The 13,287-nt window shown below is 37.3% G+C and overlaps 4 protein-coding genes across 8 annotated transcripts; 2 read left to right on the plus strand and 2 right to left on the minus strand.

Annotated features, from left to right (window-relative positions):
* The first annotated feature begins 51 nt into the window (after positions 1-51).
* Positions 52-3,364, plus strand: LOC104782120 (uncharacterized). 5 transcript variants are annotated; one of them, XM_087511626.1, is made up of 11 exons: positions 237-315; positions 1,021-1,055; positions 1,170-1,218; positions 1,303-1,492; positions 1,587-1,639; positions 1,731-1,821; positions 1,906-2,200; positions 2,296-2,377; positions 2,461-2,691; positions 2,815-2,871; positions 2,955-3,295. In XM_087511626.1, coding segments are annotated over exons 2-11 (1,218 nt in total). In that variant the 5' UTR covers positions 237-315; positions 1,021-1,053; the 3' UTR covers positions 3,123-3,295. The 5 variants fall into 5 exon arrangements, with proteins under 5 accessions (XP_010505257.2, XP_087367750.1, XP_087367751.1 ...); XM_010506955.3 differs by lacking the exon at positions 1,021-1,055 and having other exon boundaries at positions 52-315; XM_087511624.1 differs by lacking the exon at positions 1,021-1,055 and having other exon boundaries at positions 177-315; positions 1,135-1,218; positions 2,955-3,364.
* Positions 3,365-4,781: 1,417 nt separating this feature from the next.
* Positions 4,782-5,419, plus strand: LOC104782123 (auxin-induced protein 15A-like). The gene has a single exon (XM_010506957.3). The coding sequence runs from the start codon at positions 4,843-4,845 to the stop codon at positions 5,215-5,217; it is 375 nt and encodes a 124-aa protein (XP_010505259.1). The 5' UTR covers positions 4,782-4,842; the 3' UTR covers positions 5,218-5,419.
* Positions 5,420-5,934: 515 nt separating this feature from the next.
* LOC104782124 (uncharacterized) lies at positions 5,935-7,811 on the minus strand. The gene has a single exon (XM_010506958.2). It carries the CDS (start codon positions 7,716-7,718, stop codon positions 6,342-6,344), a length of 1,377 nt encoding a protein of 458 aa, XP_010505260.1. The 5' UTR covers positions 7,719-7,811; the 3' UTR covers positions 5,935-6,341.
* A 746-nt stretch (positions 7,812-8,557) lies between these two features.
* Positions 8,558-11,882, minus strand: LOC104782125 (phenylalanine ammonia-lyase 1). Its single transcript, XM_087511628.1, has 2 exons — positions 10,995-11,882; positions 8,558-10,498 (listed from the first exon to the last, which is right to left on the minus strand). The coding sequence occupies exons 1-2, from the start codon at positions 11,426-11,428 to the stop codon at positions 8,749-8,751; spliced, it is 2,184 nt and encodes a 727-aa protein (XP_087367754.1). The 5' UTR covers positions 11,429-11,882; the 3' UTR covers positions 8,558-8,748.
* Between the last annotated feature and the right edge of the window lie 1,405 nt (positions 11,883-13,287).

Raw genomic sequence — 13,287 nt, forward strand, 5'->3', positions numbered from 1 at the left:
AGAGGACCCTTTGTTCAATATAACAGTAGGTGTTGATGAATAACATCTGTCATCGTTGCGGACTTGAAACGCACGTTATATTAAACATTAGACGGTGGTGCCTCTTACGTCATTTGTTTTGGATATCAAAACTAAAAATAAATCTGCTTTTGGAATCCGGCAAGAAAAACAAATCACAAAAAACAAAAAGAATAAAGAAATCATCTTTTTAAGTCCAAACAACAACAGTCGTCGCCATTAACCTCCTCCGTCAGTCAGTGTGTTGTGTTCCGTCTCTTCTTCTTCTTCTTCTTCTCCTCTCGAAGTCTCTGTTTGGTACTTTTTTTTTAGAGCTTTGTTTATGTTTCTCTGACATTGTCTTTATCCCATATCTACTATGGATATGTTTCTTTAAAGTTTAGATTTTTTTTTTTTCTGGTTTTAAATAGATCTAATGTGTATGTATAAATCTCGTACGATTTTTTTTTTTTTAATCTCGGATTGTTCAAAACTCCAAGTGTGTTCGTTTAAGGAAGATAAGCGAAGCAAGCAGCTAGGTTTTTAATTTTATTTTTGTGGTGTAATGTAACAGCTGTAACTCTCTGGCCCACTTTATACTACGTCGTATTTGCATTTGATTGGTGATTTGTGTAAAAACAATAGTATAGTATACGCTTCTCTGTAGCTCTGAAAGTTTTGATTTTTCTTTTTGGGTTTTATTTTATGGAACTATCTATCTTCTTCTGACTTCTGAGATCATCCGACATATATATATTTTGTTTTCTTTTATAACCTGTATATTACCTTTAGAATGTCTGTCCTTTGCTCTTCTCTCTCAAGTAGATTTATTACTATTTATTTATTTAATGTTTTGTTTTTTAGATTACTGTGGCAAAGTATTGTTTTCTTTTTGTTTTGGTTTAAGATGCCATGTTCAATGTTGTAGATTTGTTAACTTGTATGAATGTATGATGAATGAATGGGAAGTGGGAACACATGCCTGAGTGATTTTTTTTTTTTCTTTTTTTCTTTTCAATTGAGAAATGAGGTCCAGGTTTTTATTGTGAATCTAGCATGTAAGTCAAGATTGGGTTTCATGGGCAACATTGTTGTCTGGTTCTGTTCAATTATTTTGACGTACCTTTTAATTTGTAGTAGTGGACTTGACTTGAATCAATGTGGACTTTTAGGATGGACAGGACCCCCGGCTTTCCTGCTGCTGGATTCAAGTGTGACAGTGTGAGACTTCGTTGTTTAGGTTGTACATTAGGATGAATTTTCGTTATGATTTACTTAATATTTTTTTTGTTCTTTTCTTGATAGGTTGATGATAATGTTTGCCACTCAAACGAGTATAATAAAATGAGTGACATGAAGCGTTTTCTAATGGAACCTACACATGACAATACCGCGGTAGACAGTTTCTTAGGTCTCGGTATGGAGACTATGGGCTTAAGCTCCACCATGGATGAATTCTCTCATGGATTTGACTTTAGCTTTCTCCCAGATTATGGTAATATTGAGTCAATTTTGTTGAATGCTTTGTAACATTTTGTAAATCGGAGAGTATCGTTAATGCTAGAGTTCTTTTTCACTTTGTTTATAAGGTGGACTATACTCTTGTACCACTCAAGATGTGGAAGCTGGTTTAAAGTTCGAAGTATGTGTTCTCTCTTTTACGTTCTCTAGTCTCTATCACATGGTTTCTTTTCTTGGCCATTCTTGACATGAAGTTTCTTATCATCTCCTAGATTCTTGATGGCTTTCTTGATGAAGTTGAAGAAGTGGAAGGTATCTACGCATCACATGATCTTTCTTCTACTAGTAACCATATCCTTCTAGGTAAGTTTATGTACGTGATTCCATCATCCTAGTACATCTCTAAACAATATATGGTTTACAATCCAAACTATAACTTACTTGTAGAAACTCAAGACAAGAAGAAAGTATCTGAATTATTGGATGGTGGCCCCTATGGTCTTATGAACTTCCCTTCAGAATCTTATTCTCCTGGAATAAGTGGAAGCACCGGACTCTCAGAGTGGTCAAAAGAAACTGTTCCACATGCTGAACACCAGAATGTATCCAGCGAAAAACTTAAAGATAGTTTGGATTCAAATGAGTCAGAAGATGACAAGAAACCACTATCCACTTTTATAGGCTCTTGGGTTAAACGAGGCAGGAATCGGAAGAAGAATTTGCCCAACACCGCTTATAGAAGGTAATAATAGTTCAGTGATTAAAGTATTACTCTTAATATATATAATCACACACATCAGATTTCCTAGTGAAGCTCTCTCATTCTTAATGTTGCAGATTAGATTCTTCTGGTCAAAGAATGTCTTATGACTTTAGACCCCGGAAAGATGCTATGAAGAAATGCATGCATACTTCAACGGTTTGTCTTACTCGTTTAAGACTACAGAGTTTTCCCATTTTTTGTTCTAATTTATGTAAACCAAATCCTATTTGATATTGCAGGAGAATACATTTCGTGATGATCACCTAACTTCATCTGAAAGTGAGGATGACATCTCTGTAACAAAGACATCCAGAACCAGAAGTGACAGGCGAAAGCATCAGAGAATGTGGACTGTTGATGAAGTTATGACGTTGGTTGATGGTATTTCTCACTTTGGTGTTGGCAAATGGACCGATATAAAAAACAACTTCTTTCATTCTGCAACCCACCGCACACCCGTCGATATCAGAGTAATTCACCCTTCACCTTAATATCAAACTCATCATTTAGTAGTGCTTGGTGTCTCAGTTCTTCTTCTGCTTGAACCTTTTTCTTTGTTTTCTGTCACAAACCTTCACCTTGAACATATGCAGGACAAATGGCGTAATCTACTGAAAGCAAGTTATAACGACAAGCATAATGATGGAGAGGTTTGCCTTTTTTTCTTCCTTTTGTCAAAAAAAAGAAATCATATTATGAGAAATCCTCTGTAACACAACTTTGAAATATACAGGCTGAAGAAAGACGAAAGTCATTGGCTCGCCCTATGCCGAAGGATATTCTACATCGTGTAAGGGAACTTGCATCACGCCATCCATATCCGTTCTCCAAATCATCGTGTTTCATTTATGATTCCTCAAGAAGCCAAAGCACTTCAAAGAAGAAGAAGAAGAGGAGTTGATATAGAGAAAGAGTCTAGAGAAGCTGTAAAGATACTAAACTAAACTCGATTTTTATCTGTCTTGAAAAGTAATAGTTCTCTTTAGGATATCATCAGTATTATCTGCAACATCTAAGTTCTTCCATGTGAAGTTTCTGTTACTGCAGCATCAAAGCTTTTGCGGACTTCCTTTATATTCTCCATCCTCCAATGTGAATAAACAACAAACAGCAGCAACAGAATCCACTAGTTTTGTCTGAAAATACATTGTCTCACACACACCTGTTTCTTGCAGTGTCTATATGTAACTGTTATATGTAGCTTTTCATCTAGTAAAGAGCAGATGGGGAAACAAGTAAAAGATTTGTGTGATTAGCTTTAACACTTGATGTAATTGATTAACCTTTAAAAGTTGAGTGTATGTATATTGACATCAAATTAGATATCAAGTAACGTTATGTAATACTAGTAAAAGGTTTAGGATGCTAATAATTAAACATCAAAAGTACACATATGAAACAAATGTCCGAGTCTGAGAGGTCAATTTCGACATGTTCAATGGCCAAGATAAGATGATGATTAAAAATATATATTTTTCTATATTCCATGAAAAAGGGAGAAGAAAGAGAAGTATAGAGATAACATCATAAGAGTTGCACATGCACGCAATAAATTCTAAAGTCAGAAGAAGCCAGCTTAGTTCAGAGTGGCAGTCGTTGTTAAATTACTTGACAGACCAAAACCAACTTCAAAACACACACACAACACAAACATAACAGATAGATATATCTGAGAGAGACATTTTTAGAAGAGAAATGGTGTAAGAATGAGGATCTCTTACTCAATTGAAGGGAACATTTTTTGTGAATCCTTAGGGGGATGAATCCTAATCAATGATACTCGTTTCTCTTCTATAATGGACCCTCCAACATTGACACTTCTCCATCTATGTACCCCTCCTAGAGACAACAAGCCTTTCACCATCCCTATCTCAACTTTGTGAACCACATTCTTCCCCGCGTACTTTAACTGCACTATCTATGCGCTTTTGATTGGTAAAAAGTTAAAAGCTCACATGTGAAAGCTAGGCTACCTAATTATATTGCTAATGCTGATCATTAGCTAACCTCATTGTAGGTTTCTACATTAGTCCATGTGTAGATAGTTCAAGAAGTCACCTGAGCGTTTAGAACCAACATAACTCTAGGAAAAGTCAAGAGATCTGGAGGCTGAGCATTTCTGCAGATCAAACTGAAAGTGCCCATGCATGAATCATTAACCAAGATCACACTATCTCCAATAAGATTTAGACCCATCCCTGGACCCTGTTCCTTCAGATCTTATCTCCTCTCTATCTCTGTTCATCTTGTCTTGTGGGGTCTTAATTCCCCGTGAAACTTCAAGAACTCTGACACCAATGTGAACTAGGCAATTTTTTTAATCACATCTAACCATAGAGTATATGTTCGTACAGTTTCAGCAATGCAACTCTATCAACACAAGTAACAGAACCGCACGGTTGAATAAAGTACTGTATCATTTAAAAGTTGCCCATCTCACCCCCCTTGGTTAACTGTCATGTCCCAACATTTAATGGGGACCTCTGATATTTCTACTTCGGCATATATATATAGACTTGTCCTTCACCTTGTACTATTCATCAAAAAACATATTATTTCATCAAAACATTCTATCTATCAATCTATCTTATACTAGATATTAATCTTCTCCTCCTACTAAAATGAAGAGCAAGTTCATTAAGTCCTGTGAAAAGAAACTGAAAAAGATGACAAGCAAAGTCATAATACCTTGTACGTCTTGCGAGGCATGCTACGAGAGAATTTGCTGGGCATTCAAGAAGGAAGCTGAGGTGACACCAAAAGATGTCCCTAAGGGACACTTGGTTGTATATGTGGGTGAGGAGTACAGGAGGTTTGTGATAAAGATCACCTTGCTTAAACACCCACTCTTCCGAGCATTGCTGGATCAAGCAGAGGATGCTTACGGTTTCAGTGCTGACTCCAGACTATGGATTCCATGCAATGAGAGTACCTTCCTCAATGTTGTCCGTTGCGCTGGTGCTCCCCAGCATCAGAATAACTGCATATGTATCTAGGAAGGTTCTTGTACAGGGAACTCAAGACAGTCATTGATTTCTCCGGCTCCACGTTTACAAAAAGAATATTGTTTAATGCTAAGCTATCAGGGTACACTAATAATGTAAGACTTTTTGTATTAAATGTGTCTTTAAATTCAGTGGGGAATGAATTATTAGCTACAAGGAAAGCAATAAAATACGATTGAAGTTCTGCGTCACACTTCTCCAGCTCCAAAGAAATACATAAGCCACAAAAGACAGAGCTCGTTTCTGAATAAGAAACACTAAAACATGAAGAATTACTCAAGAAACATGCCAGAGCTCCGTTGTTTTCAACTAAACTGAAACAACAAACAGCTTTACCTTCCCATTTTTCTTAGTGAGGGCAGAGGGAGAGAGCATATAACAGCTTTACTTTCTCACACATCTCAAGACAAAGGCCAAGCCGTCTTGAAAGCAATGTTTCTGAAACCAGATGTCAGTTCTGCAATACATTTCAAAATATAGAACAAACTGAAATGCAGTCACCGATTAATAGGAACAACCTCTAAATTGGGAATACCCTTGCCTGCTGTTATATCCTCACTACAAGAACGCAAAAGTAAAAAGCAACGGAGGAGTTCTTGAAAGAATCAGTCAAAAAGAATTATGACCAAGAGTTAGGTCTTTCATAGGAAGCTAAATGATTAAATATGTATGTCAGAAACCAGTTCCCCATTGCGTCAATCGAAAGAATGCATAAAAATGTTGTATCCACATAAAGAAGGTCAAAATGGCCAAAGTACATTTAAGCTTGATCTACTATTATCATTCCCAAAATGAAAAAGAAAAAAAAACTTGATCACCTCATGGTATTGATATCAACAACTGCAGCAAGATATATACAAAGGAAAATCTTGCAAATGCGTATACACAGTAGTTGTATCATTCTTCCTCTTTCATAGCTCACAAGTAATCCTAAGTGCGTACATACATTGAATTGTTGGCAATCTTATCAATCAACATCAATTCTAAAACCAAAGGAACCTCAGTCATGACATAGCTTCTGGCGCAGAGAGTTAGCCACTCGCATTGAACATCGAAGCCAAGGTTTTCTCCTTTGACAACCCGAAAGATTTATCCTACAGATCCACAATTCATTATCATCTCAGCCCATCAATCAAGTTCTCCATTTCTCTTCTCCCAAACCTCCTACCGTCTGCGTGCGCATCTTTACACCTAGCTGCTAAGTAGAACACTAACCAAGCCGCCATGAAGTAAACTTCCAACGCAGATTGGAGCACAGAAGCAAAGGTTTTCCCTAGGATTCGAACCAGAAACCATCTGAAGAAAGACCCACAAACAATAGCTTCGAGACACTTAAGCTGCACGGCCTGATGCAACAGGAGAGAAATCAAATAGAGACCTTCCTTCACTATCTCCCTGCCCCTCCTTCTTGAATCCACAATAGCAACAAAAGCATCAACAGCTAATATCAAACCAACAAGCGTATCAAGTAGAAACCAAGCGAACAAGAAACCAGAAATCTCCTTCTCGAAACCTCTGATCCATGGGGGCATAACTGTGAAAGGCATCAGCTTTAACCTCACAAAGAGCTTAAAAAACGAGTACTGATCTTCAACCTCTCCAAAATACCATAAACCAAGAAGCTGTGTCAAAGCATCCCTCACTGCCCATCTCATCAAAACGAATCCTGTAACTCTCCTAAACCCCAATCTTGAACCAGTCCAAACAACCCCAAGAAACGAAGGAAACCTACCGAGCAAATCGTTGATTACAGTAACGAATATAATCGCAAGCACCAATGAGTAAACAGTGGTAAACCCTAGAATCACCCATCCATACGCAGCGGATAAAAAGCTCACAAGGAAGAAGAGAGCCGCAGCATCATGACGACCTAGCTCCAATCCTTTGAACAACATCTTCAGATCCACAAAACTCTCAAAGTCTTCACCTTTCTTCTCAGAGTCATCCAATTCTGTTTCTTTATCATCATCTTCCTTCTCAAGCTGCCGTAAAACGACGCCGGAGCGGATGATCTGAGGGAGGAGAAGACCATTATCGGCGATAGGGCGAGAAAAGCCAGAAATGCTCTCAAATCCGGAGAGAATCACAGTCGTAGCGTTGATGGGCGAAGGAAAAAAAGAACCTTGAAGAGATCGGCGATGAGGATCGTGCTCGTCTGTGGAGAAGAAGTCGTCGTCGAGGGTACCAAGGCGCGTGAGCTGAAGAAAAGGAGCACGTCGGTGATTTTGAAAGCGCGTAGGAGCGTGGGAGTGAGAGTTGAGAGGGAGGCGAGAGAGGAGGGAGCGAAGGGAAGGGTCAGTGTCGACGAAAGAGGTTAAAAGAAGAGAGCAATGATCGACGAGAGAGTGGAAGGAGAAGAGGAGGAAAGTGAGGAAGATGAAAGTGAGTGGGTGGGTTGAGAAGGAAGCTGTGGTTTGACGGAGGAGCTGGGTTGTTGTACGGAGGCGGTTCAGCCGCGCGTGGTTGTTGTGGTGGTGGTGTTGATCGGTCATTGTTGGTGTTTCACTATTCGCTCCCGCTACTTTGGGGTAGATCGAGAGAGAGAGAGAAGAAGAAGAGAGATTAACTCATGTTTTGTCTATAAACGTATTGGAGCTCTGTATTGTTTGTATTGACCCTAATGGGCTTCTAATTGGGCCTTAATTCTTCATTCATCTTTTTCTGGTTGGGCAATTTCACACTATATGTAGTTCCGCCCTTCCGGGTAGAGTGCAAATGACATTGTGTTATTTTTTTTTTGGTGATTTTAGTCTTTCAGATAATATAAACAAAAAAAGAGTTATCTGTGTGATGGTCATTCAAATTCGTAATTTGAATGTGCATTTTATCTGTTTGTCAATTGTCAAACATACTTAAAACTAAGTTTCCGGCTTTGAAAACCAAAAAAAATACATAGGAAAAAAGTTTACAAAACAAAAATCCTAAATGTTACATTTTAACATGATGCATCAGTGTTAGTGCTAACCAAACAAAAGATAGACAAAAAAAAACATTAAAGTGTTATGATTTTTGGTTTTATTTATGGTTTCTCTTATAAGAATAGTTTTATTTTAGTTTCAAAGTTCTATATAAGAAAATTTAATAACCGTAAAACGTGTGATTAATCAATACTTTTTAGAAGATTACAATTTACATTAGAGTTAGACTGGTTAAGTTTAGATGATTCCATTATAGTTGGTAAACATTTTATTGTTCAACTAAAATCGATTTTTTCCCTTTATAGTTTAAAAAATAAAAAAAAATCTCCTAATAAATTTGTGGTGTTTTGTTATGGAGACTTCAATATAATGTGGAATTTGAGAAAGAAAAAAAGAAGAAGTATGATTCACACTTTGTAACAGAAAAATTGTTTCTTCATTTGATGAGAACTTACAATGAGTTTTACAGCACAAGTTTTAATTTAGACAAACATAAATCCACTTCACAGACAATCATTTGGTAAAATTATTCAGACATTTTTATAAAAAAAAAGAAAAAAAAAACTTTTCAGTAAAGTAAAAAAACAGAGGAGTTTACTCTTAATTAACATACGGCAATGGGAGCTCCATTCCACTCGTTGAGACATTCCATCATCGGATCAATGATTTTGCCTTCACAAATAGCCGTGAAAACCTTGTCGAACTCTTCTCCGGGAGACGTCACTTTCTCACCTGTCAAAAGCTCTGTTCCAATCTCTTCCCTCACAAATCTATACAAAGGATACGACCTACATTCCTTGATCCTGTTCGGGATAGCCGATGTTCCGTTATCGTAAGCCGCTCTCGCCGCCTCCACTTCTTTCGGTAGCACCGCCTTGAGTTCCTCCTCGAAAGCTCCAATCTTATGGAAGATTGAAGTCACTGCGTTCTTCTCACTCTCACCATTGATCAAAGCATGATCAACTATAACCTGTCTTAGCTTCTGGATCAACGGGTACGTCGCGCTACAAGGATCGTCAGCGTAAGTGTAGACTTGTTCACGGTCCACGACTTTGAGTAAATCTTTCTCGCAGAAACGAGAAGGATGAAGCTCACCGTTGACTCCAGTTGTAAGAACTTTCTTAGCCACTTGAGAGACAGTGTTCTTCACAGTCTGTTTTAGATTCTCCTCCAAATGTCTCAAATCAACAGCTTGGCATATCGCAACGAGGAACGTCGTTGACATAAGCTTGAGAATATCAACAGCTTCAGAAGTCTTGCGAGAGGAGATTAATCCAAGAGAGTTCACGTCTTGGTTATGTTGCTCTGCTGATTGAACATGGCTAGTCACAGGATTAGCCAAGTACTGAAGCTCTGAACAGTAAGAAGCCATAGCGATCTCAGCTCCTTTGAATCCATAATCCAAACTAGGATTCCTCGAAGCGGTTAGATTCGAAGGTAAACCATTGTTGTAGAAGTCATTCACAAGCTCAGAGAACTGAGCAAACATGAGTTTACCAATCGCAGCAATAGCCAACCTCGTGTTGTCCATCGAAACACCGATCGGTGTTCCCTGGAAGTTACCACCGTGGATCGCCTTGTTCCTCGATACATCGATCAACGGGTTATCGTTGACGGAGTTGATCTCACGCTCGATCGATTTCGTCGCGTAACGGATCACTTCGATTTGAGGACCTAACCATTGAGGAGATGTACGAAGAGCGTAACGATCTTGTTTAGGTTTCTGTAACGGATCCATCTCGTGAAGCTTCTGAGCTAATTTCATATACGAGCTTCCGTCGAGTATATGTTCCATGATCGCCGCTGCTTCGATCTGACCAGGATGATGCTTAAGCCTGTGAGTGAGATGATCAGTGAACTCAGGCTTACCACTCATCACCTCCGCGAACACCGCGGATAAAATCTCAGCCAAAACAGAGAGAACGTTCGTCTCGAACAGCACCATCGACGCCATTCCAGATCCAACCGCCGTGCCATTAACAAGCGCAAGACCTTCCTTAGGCTGCAAGTCAAAGAATCCAGAACTGATTCCGGCTAATTTGAAGGCTTCTTCAGCTGTCAAAGCTTCACCGTTTGGACCGGTGGCTTTGGAATTGGGACGTCCGGTTAAAATTCCGGCGATGTAGGAGAGAGGGACGAGGTCCCCTGAGGCGGTGATCGTACCGCGGAGCGGGAGAGATGGAGTGATGTTGCTGTTGAGGAAACTGGTGATTGCTTCGAGGATCTCGAATCGGATACCGGAAAAGCCTTGGAGGAGTGTGTTGATCCGTACAAGCATGGCAGCTCTTGTGGCGGAGTGTGGCAATGTGTGGCTCGTTTCTTTCGTGCTTCCGAATATTCCGGCGTTCAGGAATCTGTAACGAACACAGAAACATTCGAATTGTGTGTGTTGATTAGTTAATTTAATTTAATTTAATTTAATTAAAAACTCTTAATTACTACCGAACAAAATAAACCATTTAGTAGACCCGACCCGGATATTTGACCCGATTCGATCCGTATATTTCCCATGCAACGTCATAATAATTGACATAACCTTAAGGGAGTCAAATTATCCGCATTAATCCCGTGATTTTAATTATTTTCAAAATTCGTTCTAAAGTTAAATTATTAAAAATGTAAAAATCAAATCTAGATTAGAAAGAAGAGAAAAATCTAGAAAAAGTAAGGAGTATATATCAAAACAATCTAATTACTAACATTTATTAATTTTCTTTTAATATATATACGTACTGCAATCAACTAGTAACTGCCACGTATCTGCCTAAGCATATACTGTATAGTATATTACCATTTACCAAATAATTCTAATTAGAGACAAAAAAAAAAAAAAAAAAATTGATTTATTACCTAATAAGCTCCTTTTGAAGTGCGACACCATTTTTGGTCCTGCGATGAGAAGTAGCACCAAAACCAGTGGTAACACCGTAACTATCAGTGCCTTTGTTCATACTCTCCATAACCCAATCACTGCTAGCGTTCACACCGGCTCTAGCAGTCTCGGACAGCTCCACCTTCACACCGTTACCAATGGTTGAGATCGCAGCGACTTGTCCAATGGTCAGAGTCTCACCTCCAAGATTCACGACTGGCTTCCTAAACTCCTCAACCATTCTCTTCACTTCATCCAAATGGCTACCTTTCATTTGCTCAGCCGCAGCTCCCCAGTTGAGAGGATCAGCCGCGTTGATCACCATGTTCTTTGTCTTCATATCTCCACCGCATAACATAGCTTCGATCGATCCTCCTCCGTTGATACTCTTGTGTGCTCCGTTAACCTCCATTTTAGACTTCTTAGTTTTACAAAGAGGAGAATAAAATTTTAAAAGAGGAGGAGATTACAAGATCTCTACGGAAGAGAGCGATAAGATATATGTAATATGATATTGTGTTGGTTAAGGAATTGTATTTGTTCCTGAAGAAGATTAGATGAATGAAGGGTGGTTTAAATAAGGATGGTAGTGTTTGTTGGTAGGTAAGCGCATACAGAGCTAGTTTTTTTTTTTTTTTCCATAGAACTTTGATTTTAATTTTTTTTTTTAAATTAATATCGAAGAAAAAAAATGAATATTAGTGAGAAAGAAGGAGTTGGTTGAGAATTAATGATGACCGTTAGATGGGAGAGTGAGTGGTAGAGATTATAATTCGTGGATTTGGTTTAAGTCGTATAACTTTTTTTTTTTTTTTGTAACGCGGTGGTGATTTTGTTATTTAGGGGGGGTCAAACGTCACGGTGGTAAAAAGTGGTCGTGGCTGGTGGCTGACGATAGTTGCATTTCGCGGTTGGTGAGACTATGAGATTTTTGTTTTGTTTTTATGAAGTTATTTAGATTTTTTTTTTTTTTTTTTTTAGAATAAAGCGTTTCATTTGTGATGGGAGTAGGTGTGTCGAATTAACGTCCCCACCATAACACTCTTTTAATTTCATTTTTGTTTTCTTATTTTGATATTTACAATCTTGTTAAAAAAATTTGTTTTGTCATTTTGGATATCATTTTAAATTTGATAAGGAAGGGGTTTTTTTGTACTCATTTTAATTATTGTGTTTCTTATTTGTACTTTTCCGAAGCTGTGATAACTCGATCCATTGACTTAGTTTTAGTATTGACTTTGTTTAATGTGACTCTTTACACATTTTATTTTGTTTATTTTGAGTACAGTTTATATGCACATTTAAATGATTTTTTAACTCGGGAAAAAACTTATATTTTAATGGTAGGTTTTCTGCAAAATATCTTCAAAAATATTAATATGTAATTTTGCTTTTTTTTTTTTTTTTTTGAAAACCTGCAGGCCAATCTCGTGTATTCAAAAGTAGTATATATGCAATATTTTTTTTTATCACCACCGTCAATTTTGTAAAATTCTGATAATTTGACTCATTCATGACAAAGAATCAGATTTCATACTTGGATCTTTTTTAAAAAAAAATGTATCAATGTATATAACCATAAAATTCTTCAAAATTATATACATATATGACGAAATTTTGAGTCAGTCACACTGTTTTTTTTTAAGGTAGATGGTAATTTAATTGTAAATAAGAGCAATTTGAGGGTTATTTTCTTTTCTTTTCTCCTTTTGCAGACATCCCTTTTTGATTAAATGCTATAGGTATTAGGTGCAAGCAATCATTAGGTGAAAACTGAGAAATTAGAAGTAAGAAGTAAATAAATATTTAAAGCATGCATATATAGCAAAGTTTGATTCGTAAAAGTTCATAATTAGTAATGTCTTGATAGATAGAAATGTACATGTTTAGTTGATTTTGTAATTGTGAAAGATAATTATTGCGTGGATAGATTGCAAACTATAATACTCACGCGATTATAAGATTCTCAATAGGAGCCGCGCGAGTGACGCAACACGCCGTTTGCATGACAAAAGCAAATGTCATTTATATCCTAAGTTCATGAAACTATAATTATAAGCATAGATTATATTATATTGGACTTTAATGACTTATAATCAGTTTACAAAAAAAACTTAGAGTTAAGTGTTTATGATTTTTTTAATTTTTCTTTTATGTTTTAATATTCAAGGAGTATATTGTTATCTAATTATGTCATTCTTGTCAAACCAAGCATGGAACCATAAGCTAATAATTAAAATATGAATTCATCATCAAACTCCATTCTTTGAA

This window comes from Camelina sativa, chromosome 4 (genome assembly GCF_030686135.1).
Source record: "Camelina sativa cultivar CO46 ecotype springtype chromosome 4, ASM3068613v1".
Lineage (NCBI taxonomy): Eukaryota > Viridiplantae > Streptophyta > Magnoliopsida > Brassicales > Brassicaceae > Camelina > Camelina sativa.